Source organism: Borostomias antarcticus (assembly GCF_949987555.1).
Source record: "Borostomias antarcticus genome assembly, chromosome: 8".
NCBI lineage: Eukaryota > Metazoa > Chordata > Actinopteri > Stomiiformes > Stomiidae > Borostomias > Borostomias antarcticus.
The window spans coordinates 21,493,639-21,513,638 of NC_140241.1; the positions used below are offsets into that span (position 1 = coordinate 21,493,639).

Consider the following 20,000-nt stretch of genomic DNA (forward strand, 5'->3'; position numbering starts at 1 on the left):
CGGTAGTACTAGTATCGCATGTAGCTGTAGTACTAGTATCGCATGTAACGGTAGTACTAGTATCGCATGTAACGGTAGTACTAGTATCGCATGTAACGGTAGTACTAGTATCACATGTAACGGTAGTACTAGTATCACATGTAACGGTAGTACTAGTATCACATGTAACGGTAGTACTAGTATCACATGTAACGGTGGTACTGGTTTTAATTGTTTTATATTATTATTATGCATTGCTATTTTATTCTGTGTATTATTCTTCTGTGTTTTGTAAAGCACCTTGTATCTGTGTTTTGAAAGGTGCTATATAAATAAAGTTTATTATTATTATTATTATTATAGGACTCTCTACTAGTACTCTCATCTGCGTTGTTTCTGGTTCGTTTGATCCATGTTAAGGGATTATCCGGGGCGGGATGCGAACCTGCAACTTGTGCTTGAATGGCGGATGTGCTAACAACTATGCCGAGAAATATAGTTTTATTGGAAGGGTCGTTAACCCATGCTTTATACTAGGGGAGCGAGTTTCACCCGCTACCACGACCTCGGAGGACTACACTCACTCCACGAGGGTTTATGAAGACTCACCATTCACTCAGTTACACACAATGGACAGAAAATGCATATATTTCCTCTCATTTATGCACACTCTTACGTGACATTTATCAGTATGTGAAAACACGCTGATTCATTCATCTTTAAGAAGCCTCCAGAGACCAACTGGAGCATTTACGTGGAAGCCTGAAGAACAACCTTTAAACGTGGTCACAACCCTGTCTGGCTCTGAGTGGCATCTGCTCGGCCCCGGGAGCTCTCTCAAACCTCCAGTGTAATTTCTCATTTCATCCACTCTGCACTGCCACCCCCCCCCCCTCCCTCCCTCTCCCCCCCTCCCTCCCTCCCCCCCCCCCTCCCCTCTCTGGACTCTGCCAATCAGGAGATCTGATTGGATCTGCTCTCGAAACAGGCTTCAATATTAGGCTCCTGAAATCACAGCCTGCCAGTACATCAGAGCAACCTGACATGCACCACACATTAACACAGACGGATGGACGGACAGACAAAACACACACACACACACACACACGCACACACAGACAGTCCCACCCCCATGCTTCTTGCTCATTCCACCCCCGTAGATACAGTCTTGACTGGGGCACCTGAAGTCATGCATTTTACAAATGATTTGCAGGCTTTCAATATGTTAATCCCTAGTATATCCCTGCTGGTTCTGATGTGGGCTATGGGGGAAATGGAGATGCATAATTATATGTATGATGAGACAAGTGGCATTGTGGGGGTGAAAAGTGTGCAGTCTGGATATAAAAACCCTTCATAAAAACCACGTAGAGATGCTTACCAGTTTGCATGGTGTCGTTCCTCCTTGGGGTGTTGGAAATTTGGTCAAATTCAATCAATTCCAGCGGTCCAATATTTTGCGTTTACCAAAGGTCTCCTTTGTTCGATGTGTCATATCATCTTTCCAAAGCCAGAGGACCATCTGAGCCATTTGAACCATCTGAGCCCAGAGGTCTGGAAGGTTACAGTCTGGCAGGTTACAGTGGTTCTGGAAGGTTACAGTCTGGAAGGTTACAGTGTGTCTGGAAGGTTACAGTGAGTCTGGAAGGTTACAGTGGGTCTGGAAGGTTACAGTGGGTCTGGAAGGTTACAGTGAGTCTGGAAGGTTACAGTCTGGAAGGTTACAGTATGGAAGGTTACAGTATGGAAGGTTACAGTCTGGAAGGGTACAGTGGGTCTGGAAGGTTACAGTCTGGAAGGTTACATGGGGCCGGAAGGTTACAGTCTGGAAGGTTACAGTGAGTCTAGAAGGTTACAGTCTGGAAGGTTACAGTCTGAAAGGTTAAAGTGGAGGATAGAAATGAGCTCCACTCCATCTTGTAGGCTGAGCATAGGCTTGCGTGTTTGTGTGTGTGTGTGTGTGTGTGAATCCAGCTTTCCCGTGCCTGTTATGAGCGTGTCAACACGCCTCTAGAGAGAAAGACAGATCGTCAGGCGCCGTCGTGCTGAGTCGAGGCGACAGTGGTGGAAGCGTGGCAATAAAACTGATCACATTAGACCGGCGAATAACAGAGATGTTCTCTGAGGCGCCCCGAGGCGACGGGGCCGCAGGCTTATGAAGGCCCCCTAGAGGCGACGGGGCCGGAGGCTTATGAAGGCCCCCTAGAGCCGCTCTCCTCCCGCCGCCCGGGTACCGACGTCGGTGTCAGAAACAACCCCGGCCGGGATTGCCGAAGCGTTAACACGCCTAATGTGATTTCAACGTCATGATGATGGGAATCCTAAAGGTAGCAAGCTGACGTTGACTCGAGTAAATGTCATCATTACGTTAGTCTGTTGCAGCTGACTGAGATGGCAAAGGACACGAAATAACCATGAAATCTGATATTTATAAAATGGCTCTCTGGAGCGCTGTTGGGCAGGACGCTATAAGCACGGCGTTTCTCGTCCACGTACACCGTGACAGAGCTGGAGACAAGGTAGGAACAATGTTCTGATTATTTGTTCGCTGATGTGATGTGATACTGATGTGTATACTATGTGGGGATGAACTGTGTATATTGCAAAGGTTGAATTATATATGTTATTGCTTATGTGTTTGTACTTGTATTTAAATCTTTTTTTACTAGGTACTAGCCCATTATTTCTGGCAGGGGGAGTGCCAATGTAAACTAGCCTTTTGGCTACAATTGGGTAAGTCCCTCTCTAACAAATAAAATAAACTGAAACTGAAGCTGCATAGCTTGGTGATACAGCAAAGCATAAAAAGGAGCCAGGGACACAGGAAGTAGGTCATTTTCGAGCTATCCTGTCACACCGATGCCACAGGCAGGCAGAGACAGGCACGGTGGACACCTGCAGGTTCTCTCATCTGCCGTAGCACTGCAATATAACAGTGTGACCCCTGACCGGACTGACCTGCATCAAATATGAGACTCTCGCAAGTTACGGTACAAGATGGTGTTAACCTGCTGAGCTCAAGCTTGGACGCGCAGTCAGGTAGCTTACACATCGGAAGAAATCAAGAAGCCGTTATCTCGCGACGTCTCATAGGAAAACAATACTTAAACACAATCACGCCAAAAAAAGTGTCACACCACACGAAGCGACAACGCCTTCTACCAGCTTGTTATACCGCCCTTGTGTTGGGTGGAAATAGCCTGGAAAGGAAAGAAAAAACTCAATAGGTTGGGGTTTGAAGTGTATAATTTATAGCAGTTTGAGTTCCTACTGTAATTTCGTCCATTGCAGAACATAATAGGCTCGGCCATAAATCTCTGTCGACCCGAGCTTCGTGTGGCATGACAGCTCTCGCTGCCCCTCACCCTACCGCTCGTAATCTATATGACCTGTCAGCCTCTTTGACTTAAACTATAATGGAAATCTCTGCATAGTTAGAGTCAATTGCACATGAGCTACTGGCCGCTAGCACCCTGGTCCAGAAAAAAAGAGGAAAGAGATGGACCTCCGGGGCCGACCCATCTGAACGTGGTGCAGACACGAGTCGTGAGGGCGTCCTGCTAGAACGTTCGCGGATATAATCGAGAGGGACGAGGGAGGGGAGACCAGCGGTGAGATGGGCAGGTGTGTGGAGGACTGGGATAACTGGAGACGAAGATGGGAGGCCCGTCTGTGGACGACCTGATGATGACCCCAGATATCTATTTATTTGGTTAAGCCTTCGGTCGGCAGACCCTCATCAGAGCATAAACAGACATAAAGGCATAGGTCATATACGTACAGTACAGTATAGGCCTAGTGCTTCACCCAGCCTTTCTATTGGCTACGCCCCCTGGTGGCTGAAACTCTGCTGTCTTCTTCCCTTGACTGGTTGATCTTACTGTAGCAAGGATTGTTTCTCTTCCAAACAAACACACACACACACAATCATGGTTTTAACTTTAAGGGATGAACAGGCACACAGAACCTTCCTAACGTTTTTTTCTGTCTTTGTTTTATGGGGGAGACAGAATGTCTTAGCTGTCAATGTTTCACAAACAGCCAAGTGTCAAAACCATACAAAGAAGAGATGAGTAATTAGTTTGAGTCATGAATCGTCTTTGTGGTCTCCAGTGGTATTGGCAGGGACGTTGCTGGCATCAACCGATAGTCGGCAGAGCTAGATAAAATGACCGCTAATCACTGTAATTGGAGAGTGTGGAGTTGGATGTGTCTGAATCAGTTGTAGCATAGCTACCGTACATCTGTGTAGCATGGCAGAACCACTCTGATGTAAAGCCTTTGGATTCTGTGTTTGGTTCCCACTGAGAACATACTCATTATTGCATTGGTATTGCCAAGTACAATACTTCAAGATTAAACAGTATTTGTGTTTTTTCCCAAATAAGCGTATTAATCCCAGCGGGCCAACGGCTTTAATAAGCAGATTGCGTTCAAGGGCCTTCCTTGAGCTCCCTGGACCAGGGCTACTGGCTCTAACAGTCTCCCTGAACAGATGAGGCTATGTGGACGGATTATATTATAGTACTTACATTACAGCTCAGTAATAACAGGGTAATATCTACATAATTACTAGTCAATTACCAGCATACCCATTAGTTACTGGTAGTTACTAGAGTTAGTGTACTGCTTCAATTTGTGTCCGTTAGAGACGATTGTAGTCGAGAATTACACGATTGAGATGTGATGTTCTGTTTATGAAACTAATGAAATTGCATTCATTGCAAACTGTTGCTGTTATTACCCTGTTGTAGTCTGACCAGACATTAGGTAAGAAATTCAAGGCTGATGATGGCTAATGTGTTTTGTTATCAGAGGGTAGATTTAAACAGCACTGACTGTTCAGAAACAAATGGAAACATTAAGTCTAACCTTAACAGATGCATTTACCTTACTGTAACTCTACCCTACAGGTCTGATGCCTTCTCATGCTTACTGTTTCTCTGAACATGGTAGATAAACGCAGTAGATAATGACAGTGGTTTAAGACCAAATAAGTCAAACAGAGAAGGACGCTCTCCTGTCTGTGATCTGGTCTGTCCAGGATCAATAATGGCGTTTAAGCAACGTGGGTCTTGAATCAGCGAAGAGGGATTGTGAGGGTTTATGGGTAAGTAGGGTTACAATCAAATAAAACGCCATCCACCTGAGGGTGTCTCTGAACCTAGAACAAACACACGGTTCCTCTCATCTGGCTGGTTCCTCCATGATGGTTCCATCTGCCTCTGAGGAACAGCCCGTCAGACTGACAGGTAAGCAGCGTGAAAACTCCTGGGTTGTTATTCACAGAAGATTAAAGGACAATTCTAAACAGCCCTAGCTAATTTGGTCACATTAGAGGAATTAAAATATGCAAAGCAGATCAATGTTGTGCTTTCTCTTTGAGGTTCTGGTACGCTTTGATTTTAAGGAGAATTTGATGTCCTCTACTACCATTTACAACATATTTATAGTAGTATTTAGAATAGTAAAATGATCATTATGATTTTCAATCTGGGTCAAGTTAGTTCTTGACGCTCTGAGTACAGGATGAACTGTACAGTTCTATGAGATATGATGTGATGGTACGTACAGTACAAGAACCATACTATGATGTGTCTCATGGTGGCATCTGCTTCTAATGAATAGCTGTAAGGCTATTTATCATTTATTCACCATTTGTGATTCTACTGTATCTTGTAAATGTTGTGACAGGCCATATCAACTTTTTGTGACAGACCACATCAAACTTCCATATTGCACCTGACAAGCTTGGCAGTTTATTTATAATACTAAGATCATATTTTCCCTTGGTGAGTATGTAGTAGTCTGTCGACTACAAGCAGATTTAATCAATGATTTCATAAATCAGGCTAAACTGATTAATCTTGACCGCCCCCAGTCACGATGGCAGTTCACACATGGAAGTTGACATTTCTAGTTTGCTCAAAGAGATGTTTTTAAAAGATATTTCGAAGAAATTATTGAGACCTTTTCAATCTGTCTTTCAACACAGGTAAATAGAAGCGCTTTTGACACTTTTTGTATCAAAACTTTATTTATCAAACAAAAAGAATGCACCATTGAAATAACATTTCTATAGAAAAGGAACACCGGACTGCTCTACAGTGCATTACAAAACCAGCAATTGTATACAACATTGTGGGTAGAAACAGACAGATTTTCATCTTTTTTTCGTTCTTTTTTTTTATAAGGTATGCAACATCTCCCCTTTCACTCAAATGAGCAAAATGTACACTTTAATATTGCAATCACTAATCTAATTTGGTTAACAATTCTAAAATGGGACAATTTAAGGATGAATTCAAAATTACATATACTTAGAACTCTTGACTAGTATCCGACTGTTAATGAAGGAGAGGATGGACCTGGGTCATGAGGTGTGGGAGGTGTTTCCTGTCAATCTCTTTCCAGGTGCCTGTTTTCCCATTCATCTGGGATAGAGGTATATCACTGGAGCTACAGCCAACGGCCGATGGCGAGTTTCCCTTTAAAGCCATGTGATCCAGATACTGTAGGAACAGTATGAGTAGGATTCCAGTAAGTCAATTCCCTTTGAATGTACTGCAAGTATGAGTGTATGAGACAGGGCTTTGATATTCCTCTACGCATCACCATTATACAACCTATTACCTGAAATGTTCACTTGCCCACTCCGACTACACAGACTAAAAAGAGTTGGGATATGCATACGGTAGACTTCCACCAATCCTATGCTTGGAACTCTGTTGAGAATTGGAATAGTGCTCAGTAAAGGGAATAGGCTGACCCAACCCCCCACAGGACACTAAGGGCGGGGCTTGCATCCTGGCCAATGACTGACTGACCACAGGATGCTTCCTTGTAGCTGATAAGAGTACCAAAGTCACGCCCCTCGTTTCTGCCGTTTTCAGACCAGTTGTGACTACTGATCGACAGCCTTTTACCACAGAAGATGCCAACATCAGTTCTCTTCTGGAATAACAAATGTAACATTTTTGAAACTTACTTTGTGTCATTCACTAAGCTACCACAGAAGCACACCTCATCTGTCATAACGTTACAAAATCGAACTACACGTCCCAGACAAACGCCCATCGGAAAGCTGACCAGTCGCCTCAAGGATTGTAGTTCGTTTTGGCACTTCGGGGTGACACACAACATAATAACCATAGTCTATAATCCATAGCTGGAATTTGTCCACACTGATGTATTGGGCTCCCATCCTTGTAATGGCGTCCTGATAGTTCATTAGTAAAACCCAATATCCCATTACCCCACAACCTGTCTCCTCAGCACTTTTGGCTGCCTCAAGGTCACCCTCTCCCCCCCCCCCACCCCCGTGAGCTCCAACACCCCCCAGTCTGCTCTCTGAGGAGCCTGGGCACACTAACTCCTCAGGTACTGAACTCCTGAAAGAGGAGAGATGTGTGGTTAAACCAGATGAGTGATTAAACCAGATGTGTGGTTAAACCAGGGTAGTTTAACGAGCGGGCCGTTGGGCCAGAGAGCTCACAGGGCGTGAAGCTGACCCAGATAACCCGGTCTCGGGGGCGGGCTGTTGCCATGACAGCGACGGCCCGGCGCCGTGTGGTTTCAGGCTCCGGATCGCACATCCGGTCCAATGCACAAGCGGGTCCCCTGATGGGCTGTGCACAGGGTTGTGACAAATCCCCTGTTTAGTTCTGGCTGGGCGGAGACAAGTGGGCAGACTAAAGTGTCCGGTGGACAGCTGTTGGCGAGGGGCCTTTCAAACCAGCCATTCAGTCACATGGGCGGGAACCCGAGGGGGTGGCGCCGCCGGACCATAATGCTTCACTTCTCCCGCATCCCCGGCTTCCTGTTTCCAAACGGGATTCAGGACAGAGTGAATGAAATCCAGCGGATCCAATTCGCTCGTAAAATCAGATACCTTCATGTTAGAATGAGCGATTAATGCCTGTGAGGGTTTGGGTGTTTTGAGGCATGATGCATGGATTTCTTGTATGCAGTTGTAAATTGCAAATGATAACAGGCGAAGAAATGCCTGTGTCAGACAGAGACGTGGGTGAGTGTCCTCTCTGCAATGACATGACAAGGCATCCTGAAGCTGCTGATTACAGATCAACGACAGAGTGCATTATGTGTAGAAATCGGACACTTTTCTGTCAACGATTGAGTAAGACTTGAATGGGCCCAACTACAGTATCTGTTTTTCTAAACTAAACTACATTTTCAAAATGATCACATTGTCATTATAAATAATAGTTAAAGGAGCACTGTAAATAATATATTAAATTTGATCATAAAAAAGCCCCCCCCCCCCCCCCCCCAGAACCCCCGTCCCTCCTCACAACCACAGGTCACATGTTCACAAGCAATATATCCTTTGATTGCTCTATGGAACTGTACAATAGAAAAAAGGGCATATCTTGATCATGTTGTCTTGCTGCAGAGATCCTTTACACAGGGTAAAATACACATGTACAGCATACCAGAAAATATAGAGCGCGGTCTGCCCCTGTTGACAGAACCTCAGAGCTCATCTGTACCCTGCTTCTAGGGTGAGGCAATAGGACAAAAAAACATGTTTCACATTTCACACACACACCTCAAATAAAGTGACCAAAAGAGAAAAAACAGAGCAAATAATAAAAAGCATAGGCACATACAACGTGTCTTCTTCTCACAACAGAAGACTTAAGGGCGAACGGAAGGGACAGAAAAAAAATCAAAACAAAGAAGCCGAAAAACAAAATGGCGTCACAAGAACACATATGGGGGGACAAAACGAGCTGCATGTTAACATCTGATCTCCGGCTCCCTGGGCGTGTCTTTCCTCACCTCTCTGTCATCCGAATGTTCCGGCAACAAAGACATCAGCACAATATTCTCCTTTGTCAGTCATTTTCCTGGCGTATCTCGGAGCGCGTGCATGAATCCCAATATTTGAGAGTGTAATGAATTCACCGTGTATCCCCTGTGTTCGGCTCACACCTGTTCTGAATGACAATGCGTTCGGCCCCAACTCTTCACTACAGGACGATCCATCTTCACAGGAAAACAGAGCCGAGTCAATTACAGTTACCGGGGTTACAGATTCAAATAGCAGACTATTGATGTCTCATTTCTATGACAATTAATGATTCATTCATCACTCATGGGTACATACGGTATTTTGTTCATCGGCCTAGTTTGTTTTTTTTACGTGTTTTTTTTTTTAGGTAATGTATTGCACCTCCAGCGATGCACGGCAGACTCTGCAGCATACAGTATAATGAAAAACGAGATCACAAGCCGGAAAAAAAAGAGGTTTACAGCTTTGACAGGACTGCTGATGTAAAAATATACTATGTGGAAGATGCATTGTTTTCATAGAAAAATGGAACCCCTGCGAAGAATGAAAAGCAACCCCGGAGATTGTAGTTACAGTCAGTCTCCTTAACCTGTTGGAACTGTGGAACGCGTGTTTGTCGCATGACAGAAAAAAATCAGCTGTGAGAGTGATCGTCGTGATCCTCCTCCTCATCATCCTCATCATCCTCCTCATCATCACAACGCTATCATAATCAAATCAAAAGAGAAATCTCTTGGGCTTCAACACACATGATGCTTCATGTAGCGATGTTGTCAACAAATAACAACTACAGTTTCAACAGATACAGTTTCTGTACTGTACTGAATGTTTTTTTTTGTCCGGAGGGCTGTTGTGATATATTTTACAGGAGCTCTCTCACCTCAACTGACTTCCAGTGGCTCACCGACTCACAGTATCCTCCAGGCCCACGCTGCAACTGGATCAATAGGTTTCTTATAAATGTGTTGTTTCCCCCCCCCCCTCCCGATGTCGGTTTTGGCAAATGGCGTTCCTGGACGGGAGACGGACTGGCACATGTGACCCAGGAAGGAGGCGTGGCTGAGCAGCAGCGAGAGAAGATGGAGTAGCAGACGTAAACGTGAAGAGCAGTCCGAGTCCCGTGGAGCAGATGGGCCGATCCCGGGTTACTAGTTTGACCAGGGGGGCGTGTTTGCGGTGACCAATGGCGGGTTGAGGGAAGCCGGGGGGGGGGGGGGGGGGGGGAGACGAGGTTTTGGCTGCCAGGCAACCAGGGTCCAGGAGAACATTACGGCCGAGACTGCGGTCCACGCTTTAGGTCAAGGGTGAAACACCTAAGCACCCACCGGCCACGGTAAAAATCCAAAATAAAGCTAACAGCGGCCATGTTAATGAAAATAGCAGCGCGGACGGTTTAAAGGGAAATCAACGCGTGGTGATATGAACATTTCTTCATCTTTTTTTTTGTGTCTCTCCCTCCTTTCAGATCAGAGTTGTGGTGCGTGTTTGGAGGATGAGGAGGGGGTGGGGGTGGGGGAGGGGTGAGTAGTGTCTGTGAGGGTCCTAGCACCTGCCACCCCCCCACGGTGCCCCCCAGCCCCCCCGCCGGAGTCCTGCCGTGCTGCGGTAGGTGAGTCCGCCACGGCCGCCTCCTCCGCCGGCCGTTAAAAGGCGGAGCCTGTGATGGCGTTGAGCTGCTTCATTAGTCCCTCCAGGCTCGCCATTTGTTCGCTCAAGTCGTCCTGCTCGTAAACCTGAAAGAGAGAACAGATACCTCCCCTGAATCACACACAAGTACTTCAGCCCCGCAGGGCATGCTGGGAGAATGAGGGAGAACAATAGCCCAGCAAATCAACCTGGATCCCTAAATGGGTTTCTGTCTTTAATTAAAGGGAGAACAGCGAGCCCGAAGCCGCAGGATTACAGCCCTGCTTTAGATGAAGCACAGCTCATAAAACCTTCATGATGCCTTCATGCCTTGATAAAGCCTCTCGGAGCGCTACGCACGTGTTAAAAAGCATCTTTAACCCTCACGTTTCATAAAGGGTTCACAGGTGTATGTACAGTAATATTCACAGTAATATTCAACATAGTGGTCTGAGTCACATTTGACATTGGCGGTTACAGTATGTCACACACACACAGCTATGCCACATTTATGAACCCTTTATAAAGCATGACATACGGTTTTAGATGCATAATGAAGCCTTTAACTGTATAAGCTGCACTTATTACAAGATTACAGTGCGTATATATACATTTTTGGTCCTAATACAACCTGTTTCCAAAACGTTTCTGCTGATGCTGCGGTTCCTACAGCCTGCGGTACTCGTGCTCCCCTATGATCGAACACGCAGGCTTAAGTGCTGTCGTTCACTTTCGACCTTTCCTCTGTACACGGATCAATGGAAACGTTTTTCGGCTTCCACATAAACGGCGTCGATATCACACTGCTCTTATTAGCGCCGGATGGGTGGGCCTGTGTTCGGCGCCCTGACTAATGTCAGTTTTCATCTGACCAACCTTTGTTGAGTAGCCCCTTTTGCTATGACCTACAGGGATGGATAGTTAAAACACACACTGCTGTACTCTCCTATGGTGTCACTTACTGTCTCACTGAGCTGTATCCCGGACATGACTGTTTGAACTGTCAACTGCCCTCGTGATAAACAGTGACTTTCAAGATCGGTCAGCAGTACTGCTCTACTATACGGACCCCCCACAGCATCATAGAATACTAATCAACAAGGGGGTTCCACAAAATTATGGGCCCTATACATTAGCAATGTGGGGCCTTCCCCCTGAGATTTTTTAAGTTAGTCTCAAGACCCCCCCCCCCCCTGTGATTGGCTCCCCCCCCCACACTCAATGCGTGAGGCTTGGCACCCCTGTCAATCCTAACAAATTTCAGGATTTTCAAGGGCCCTCTCCCTACTGGGGCCCCGGGTACTCAGTTATTGGAACGCCCATGCTAATGGGCTCCACACTTTGTTTACGGTGTGCCGGCGCTGGAGAGGTCTGGAGAGGTCTGGAATCCGTGTATGGTTCGTTCTTTGGTTTTTCTGTTTCAAAACGAAATTGGAAAAACAAAAAAACGAGTGAATTTTTGTTTTTCCGTTTTGGTTTTAAAACAAAAAAAGAGAAAAACCAAACCGAGAAAAACCGAGATGATTTGGTTTTGTTTTTCAAAACGGAAAAACGAAAAATCAGAAAAACTAACGCTGTGTGGTTTGTTTTGGTTTGCGTTCGGTGTACGCTCGGCGCATATACCGGCTGCTGCCGAGTGGGCGTCATCTGCCTGTCATCCATGGACTGACTATGAAACGTGCCTAACCCCCGAGTCGCTCTGGCTCCTTCCGACCGTAACACATCTAGAAATCACCATGGGGATGGTTATTCTACCTACGGCTCTGGGAACAAAGGGTGCTGTTCCTAAATAAACTAGGTTGATGCAAACTTTTGGCTTCTTCGATCAGTCCATTTTGAGGCAGCATTCCAGGGTGCTGAACCGATCGACACATGCGTAGCCTACAGCATTCATAATTGGCTACATTGTTGATGGAAAATACTCTTTTACATTCTAAGTGCCTTATATATATTTCATATATTTTCATTTATGAATCACCAGTGACAGGCCTACTTGTGTTCCCCACAAAAGTGCCGTTGCGCACGCAGTAGAATGTCTGACTCTGAAAACATCAACTGACGCAAATAATGTCCAATAACCCTGATAAAAAATCGGAAAATAAATTAAATGGAAAAAAAAAAGAAATAACATTACATGATGCCGTGACCCCAACAAACATAATGGGGAAAACGCTGAGATATGCATGGAGAGCAGGAGTCGAAGCCATGCCCACCAAATATCAACAGCTCACAGATGCACGGGACAATGTGACAGGTAGGCTAGAAATAATAGCAAAGGACACATTCAAGATGGCACAACAAACAACATGTATAGGCAACAAAAATGGCCCATATGATAGAGTGTGAATACATGGTCAACCGTGGTGGCCTGATACCCAATGCACCAACTCCCCGTTGCTCGTGTGTGTGATGACAGACTATCCAACAGCTATCCAAATGGCAATCACATCCAATTACGCACAGCTAGGGCTATCGGTTAATGCAGACTATTGTATATAATGATCCGGGGGTAGTTGCACACATTTGATGGGGATGAACTACTGTATCTTATACTGTATGTCCATTCAAATAAGGGATGGTTGCAGAATAATCATGGTCAAACCTGTTCCATCTCGCGAGCGGGTCCAGTGGGGACAACACCGAAAAATATGCACTACAAGGTCTACCTTGGTCCAGGTGTACCGCCGTCCGACAGCTTAATTATTTAAGGACATTATTTATTGGACATTATTTGCGTCAGTTGATGTTTTCAGAGTCAGACATTCTGCTGCGTGCGCAATGGCACTTTTGTGGGGAACACAAGTAGGCCTGTCACTGGTGATTCATAAATGAAAATATATGAAATATATATAAGGCACTTAGAATGTAAAAGAGTATTTTCCATCAACAATGTAGTCAATTATGAATGCTGTAGGCTACGCATGTGTCGATCGGTTCAGCACCCTGGAATGCTGCCTCAAAATGGACTGATCGAAGAAGCCAAAAGTTTGCATCAACCTAGTTTATTTAGGAACAGCACCCTTTGTTCCCAGAGCCGTAGGTAGAATAACCACCCCCCTGGTGATTTCTAGATGTGTTACGGTCGGAAGGAGCCAGAGCGACTCGGGGGTTAGGCACGTTTCATAGTCAGTCCATGGATGACAGGCAGATGACGCCCACTCGGCAGCAGCCGGTATATGCGCCGAGCGTACACCGAACGCAAACCAAAACAAACCACACAGCGTTAGTTTTTCTGATTTTTCGTTTTTCCGTTTTGAAAAACAAAACCAAATCATCTCGGTTTTTCTCGGTTTGGTTTTTCTCTTTTTTTGTTTTAAAACCAAAACGGAAAAACGAAAATTCACTCGTTTTTTTGTTTTTCCAATTTCGTTTTGAAACAGAAAAACCAAAGAACGAACCATACACGGATTGTCTGGCTGCACTCATTGCTATTCGGAGATTGGGGGAAAAATACATTTCTCTAAACCAATCACAATCGTCTTGGGCGGAGCTGTTGCTAGGTTGTTATTTCACGTACTGTAGTGAAGGGGACTTTGAAAATGGCAACACGCAGACAGCAGAAGGGGAGGACTCTAGGTTGAATCTGATAGGCCGGGATAAACTCAATGACAAGGCTTATATTGTCTTGTAACAATGTTACAATGTCTTGTAACAGACATTGAAGCTAGAGATGGCTCTTGACATTTGTTCATCAACTTGTCACTATTTTGGATCTTAATTGTATTATTGTTGTGAATTGCTTATGTTTTGTTGATCTTTGTGTTTGCTTGTGAGCTCGTCGGCATTGGAAATGAGGGAAACCTCAATTGCCCCACGAGTTTAAATAAAGGTTTGAATTGAATCTCCAAAACCTACATCCAGTAAGTCAGACTAGACTAGACTGGCACCAATAGGGAGCAGTTTACTTACACATGAAAGACCGTGTGATGAAAGAGTTTCCTCTGATATGCTTCATGTAGTATTAGCAGTTGTAGTAGTACGAACTGTACTTTGATGTTTCAAAATGGCACATTAAGTCTTTCAAAACAAGCAAGCGTGACTCCCAGTGCTGTATCACTACATCAGAAATGATCTTGCAGAAATACACATCTCACTAACTAATGTCTGGTTTCTGCCAAAAGCGTTTGTTCTGTTTTTTTCCGTCGACCAACACAGCATGCTGGGGCTAGGGGGGAGGGAGGGAGGATTCTGGGTAAAAGAGTTTTTTCTGCCGATCGGGTCAGTTTGTTCATTCTGATCTGATCAAAGAGAAAAACACAAGCGCAACGGAACAGTGAGCGTATGAAGTGGCTGACCGATGGCCTATTTATCTAGAGAGATCCCAACTCCTACTGGCCCCACTCCTCCTGAGAAAAGGCCAGGTCAATTAGAAGGATATGCGCGATGGACAGAAGGCCGCTGACCTTTATCACCCCCCCCCCCCCCCCCCCCCATCTCTCTCTCCTTCTCTTCTCTCATTATCTCTCCTCCCATAAAGTCATCGAGCCTAATGATGTCTGGCCATCCAGAGAACCAACCTATGCCTTCTCCGCCGTAATGTTCTAGAAATATTAATATTTCACGGTGTTTTGTCTGTCCTGTCGTGTCCGACCGTCCCCGGCGGGCTGTTGTACATCTCCCACGCCTCTTTCCATGTCGGCTTCGCTCTCCTTTCATCAGACAAGATGGACGCCGTCCTCATAAATAATAGATTCTTTGATATTTTACACTGAGACCGGAAAAGACGTGCCAGATGGAAAATGGCAGGCGTGATATAAATAGGGAAGGGCATTCGGTTTGGAGTTCGTTCAGAATGTCTGTGCTCTTTCCCTACGGGGCCAGCGGGGGCCTATGCTAGCCGGTCCCCGGGAAGCTCTTCTAAGCTCTGTTTCCTCGTTCCGCTGCGTTCTGGATCTTATCTCCTCATCTGGGATGACAGCCACGGTAATTAGGGGCATTGAGACTAATGCACTTTCAAGTTACAGAATCTAAGACCTCAATTAAAGATTTGGCTGCTGAAATGTCTACTTCCAACCTGTCTGGAAACGGTAACTTCATTATAACACATTTATCTTCCCCGGCTGCTTCAGACGGAAGAGCAGCAATTATGTGCAATCTCTCTCTCTCTCTCCCTCTCTCTCTCTCTCTCTCTCCCTCTCTCTCTCTCTCTCTCTCCCTCTCTCTCTCACTCTCTCTCTCCCTCTCTCTCTCTCTCACTCTCTCTCTCTCTCGCTCTGGAGTTGGAAGTGTTTTCGCACAATGGATGGTGATGCGACACTAATAGGACGGTTGTCTCTTAAAACACTAGGAGATATCGTCGAGTAAAATACCCCTCACAGCTGACAGGCCCAACGCCCCACAGAAACGGCCATGACAGCATCCATGATTAGCAACACAACGTCTCTCCATTCCGTTCCATTATACTTTTCGTTACGGTGGCAGCACGTCTGTCCAACTCACAGGTATGTGAGTGTGAGTGTGTGTGTGTGTGTGTGTGTGTGACGTAACTCACATTGGCCGAGTCCTCAGGCTGATTCTGGCCCTCCTCGGCCACTTCCGGGGCGGTCGGCACGGAGACCGGTAGTAGCGGCGAGCGGGCCTTGCACGCCTGGCCCAGGGAGGCGGTCTTCACCTGGGGCTTGGGGAGGCTGGCGCCTAGGAACACAGAGAACACTCTCAAACCCACGACCCGGGAGTCACGGCGCCGAGGGCCCGGCGCGTACTGTATCAATAACAAACACAAAGGATCCCCTCGTCTCGGCTGATGGTTCTTTTGAAGCCCCCTTCGCGGGTCGAGGAAGAGGGGGATTCTGGGAGTTCGGCGCCGAGGAGAGACTGACAAAAGAAAGGCGGGACAGAGACGGTGCTGGAGGACAATTAGATACGGAGAGAGAGAGGCTGACTAAGGGGAAGGAGGAGAGAGGGACAGGACTGGATCACACAGCAGAGAGCAGCGCCATCGCTTATCTCCACCGCCATCTTAACCAGCTATCTAAAGACCTGCGTGCTACTGGACTGGATCAGCAGCATTTAAAGCCTTGAGGCTGGATGTGTGAAACAGCGCAGACAGACAGGCAGACAGACAGACACAGACAGACAGACAGGCAAGCAGGCCGAGAAATAAGCTGGCTGACAGACATACAGGTAGACAGACAGGCAGACAGACAGACAGACAGGCAGACAGACAGACAGACAGGCAGACAAACAGACAGGCAGGCAGGCAGGCAGACTGACTGATAGGTAGGCAGACAGATAGGAAGCCAGACACAAACAGTCAGAAAGGCAGACAAACAGACAGACAGTCAGACAGACAGACAGGCAGAGAGACAGACAGTCACAGTCAGACAGACTACTACACATGTGAAAGGCTGTAGGGAAGCGTGTGAGACATGTACCAGGCGGTTCTCGGGTGTGTAGGAGGGTGTGACGACAGCTGTGTCCGCAGAAGTGTGACATCAATCGGGGCTTTCTATGTCCTGCATCAGCTAACTGTGCTCTCAACGCCCACCATTCACTTCTATCTCTCTCTCTCTCCCTCTCTCTCTGTCTCTCCCTCTCTCTCTCCCTCTCCCTCTCTATCATCTGTGGATAGGCTTGGGTGCTCTACTTGCTCTGGTGTCCACTGAGTCTCTCTCTCTCTCTCAGCGGACGCCAGAGCAAGTAGAGCCCCCCCAAGCCCATCCACAGATGATTAGCCTTAATGAGAGGCAGGTTTTGGAGCCGAGAGGTGCCAGACAACTAAATGCCTGCCTGTCTGCCCGCCTGACTTTGCCCACAAGTCCTTCTGCCTCAAATCCATTTCAATCAGTGGAATTATCGTCCTGAGGCGCCATTGGGAGAGGCGGGGTATCGGACGCTGGGGACATTCTGCTTCAGAGAGCCAGTTGGACATGGAATAGCATTGTAGATCTGACCATAGTTTCTGCCCACACAGTCTGTAGAAAGTATGTGTAATAGATCAATTATAATGAGTATATTCTCTGTTCAAGACATTGTGTTAAGTGGGCAGCTATCCTCTGTTCATTGCCCTGACCCCTCATCTCCAGGCCTTTGAATTGACTTATGACAGGAGACCTCCCCAGGGGTCCACTCCTCCCAACTATCTCTGATCCCTGTCTTTGTTCACTTGAGCAGTTGACCCTGTGACCTAGCCTACTCACTGATAATTGGCTAGTGAGGTATTTGCATATGCAGGTGTGGTCACACCCACACTGCTTATAATGCTCTGTTTTCATGATAATCTTTGCTCTTGGTGGTTGTTCTTTTTCTCTTTGAGCCTGACTTTGCAAACTCGTAACTTATCTGGAATAAAAGTAACTTGGACTTTCAAAGATGAACCCTGGCATTCTCGACTACTCGAGACTACTCTTTTCTTAATTATTAGAATAAATCTATAGCATATAGTCTGTTTGTTTGGCGGGTAGCCCATATGTACCGGGTGGGTCCATGAGCGCGCACGAAACAGAAACGAAAAGGATGAACTTCGCGCAGCGTTAGCTCTGCATCCAACCGTCTCCTGGGTCCTAATGTCCCACTTCTGCATTCAGACTGCTGGCGGGAAAAGGAACACCGAACAATAAGTGAGCAGAAATGGCGTTGCGCCGGAACGCCCTGAGAATTCCACCAGCAGAAATGTTGGCAGACGGCGCCAAAGACATAATTGCGCCGGACTAGCATGTTTATGAGAGAATGTTTGTTTAACCCGAATCACATTGATCTGAATTCTGTTCACTTGAAAAAAAGATGTTTCCTCCGGGGTTGGGGTGGCGGGGAATGTAATTGGATTGAATTTAGTTCTTAAGACTTAGCTTAATCTGTGTGTGCATGGGAAACCACCCATTAAGGCTCAATGGAAAAACTGATTGTTGATGGTAGGTTGACCCATTCACTAACAGTACAGTGACAGACTGACAGTGTACTGCATATAGCTCAAATAAAAGCTTTGAAGCTCTGTTACTGATTGAAACAAGTTCCTAAAATAAATCATTTTGCTTCAAGCCAGCCTGCCAGAACCATCCTTGACTCCTCCTTATAGTTTCTCTCTTAACCCTTGACCCCGATGTCTCCCATGTACACGAACACAGCCCTGTGGAGATGCTAGTCACTAGCTTTAGTTTCGTCGGTCAGGTCACACTTTGGCCCAAGGCTTTCAGCTGAGGGCTTCTAGCTGTGTCTATTTTCGGCCGACCAGGACGTGTTGACGCCAGCGCCGCCCTGTAGTCCAAATGAAATGTACCGTACAGAAGGTGGGCTGCAGTACATACTTTTAAAATGTTTATTTAACCTTCATTTAACCGGATAAAACTTGAGATTAAAGGAAATATCTTTTTCAAGAGTGACCTGGCCAAGAGGGCAGCACACAATAAAAACACATAACCATCCAGGTTTCATACACAGAGAACAACAATAAAACATTGATAGAAAGTTTCAGGAATGCATATAGGAGTTTAGGGACATAGACATTTCCCATTACTTTTAAGCTCCAAATCCTTTAGGATTTCCTTAAAGGCATCGTATGAGATCAGATCAGGGAGTTTTAAGTCCTTTTGAAGGGCGTTCCAATCAGAAGGGGCAGCATATTTAAAAGCAGTCCCCCCCTTCACGGTGTTAACATTCGGAATAGTTATCTGCAGGGCGTCCTGGGAACTGTAGATTGGAGGCCCCCCCCATCACAGTGAAACGGCTGGCGATGGGGCCAGTACCCCACCACAGCACTCTGAGCTGAACAAAGTCTTCCTGTATGATCAATCCGTACGATACAATTCTCCCCACCCAGCTCTCCGATGACAAACGACGCAAACGACTTGTTTTGGGCTCGGTTAGACGGGCAGCTCCTATAGTTGCGTTTCATCTTTCTTGCTACTGTGCGACGCCTGAGAAAAGCTCAGCCCCCGGGCCCTGAAAATGACACCGCCAGTCTCTGTGAGGCACTAGGCTAGACACATAGACGCCGGCCAATAGGAGGCCAATATGCCTGGAGGTCTGAAGCGCATCTCTGGCGCTCAAGAACCGGAGATTTCCTCCCAGGATGATATTTATCGATTCCGCCGGCTAAAAAAATGAATCGAGCGTGAGGTAAACACATCTTAAGATGATCCGAAAGCCTTCAGCGTTTGCGGGGAACTGCCAATGGGCGGAGCTAATTCTCCTTCTCTAAAAGACCAGGAGGTGTGACAATGAAATCTCCCACCTTCATCATCAGGTCTTTCAGCGGATTCTCTTAGCCTGTGTTACTTATGTACATTCTGCTACACCGTATGGAAAGGAAAGAAAACACACACACACACACACACACACCAGCTGCTTGAACAACGAGGAGAGGGGAGGGGACCTCCATCACCGACTATAGACCCGGGAACCGTAGCACAGGTTGAAATCGGGGGGGGGGGGGGGGGGGCGTCGGGGGTGTGGCCTAGCAAGAGCAGCCGTCAGCGCAGACGCACGGTATCTCTCTAGACGCACGGTATCTCTCTGCGCGAGTTTCCCCGGATGGAGAGAGCAGAGGATGATGCCCAGACTGAGAGACCGAGGCGGTTGCTACCTGCTCCGGGTATCTCCAGGTTGCTCAGGTGGGGGTGGAGAGAGAGAGGCTCCTCCCCCC

The 20,000-nt window shown here is 46.5% G+C and overlaps 1 protein-coding gene across 1 annotated transcript in view; it reads right to left on the bottom strand.

The window, feature by feature from the left end:
• Nucleotides 1–10,437: 10,437 nt before the first annotated feature.
• The window catches only part of dcc (DCC netrin 1 receptor), a gene marked incomplete at both ends in the record, with an annotated part of 145,567 nt that continues 136,004 nt past the window's right edge, over nucleotides 10,438–20,000 (bottom strand). Inside the window, 2 exon segments of the mRNA XM_084442525.1 lie at nucleotides 10,438–10,527; nucleotides 15,912–16,054. Of these exon segments, the coding sequence (XP_084298651.1) occupies nucleotides 10,438–10,527; nucleotides 15,912–16,054 (233 nt within the window).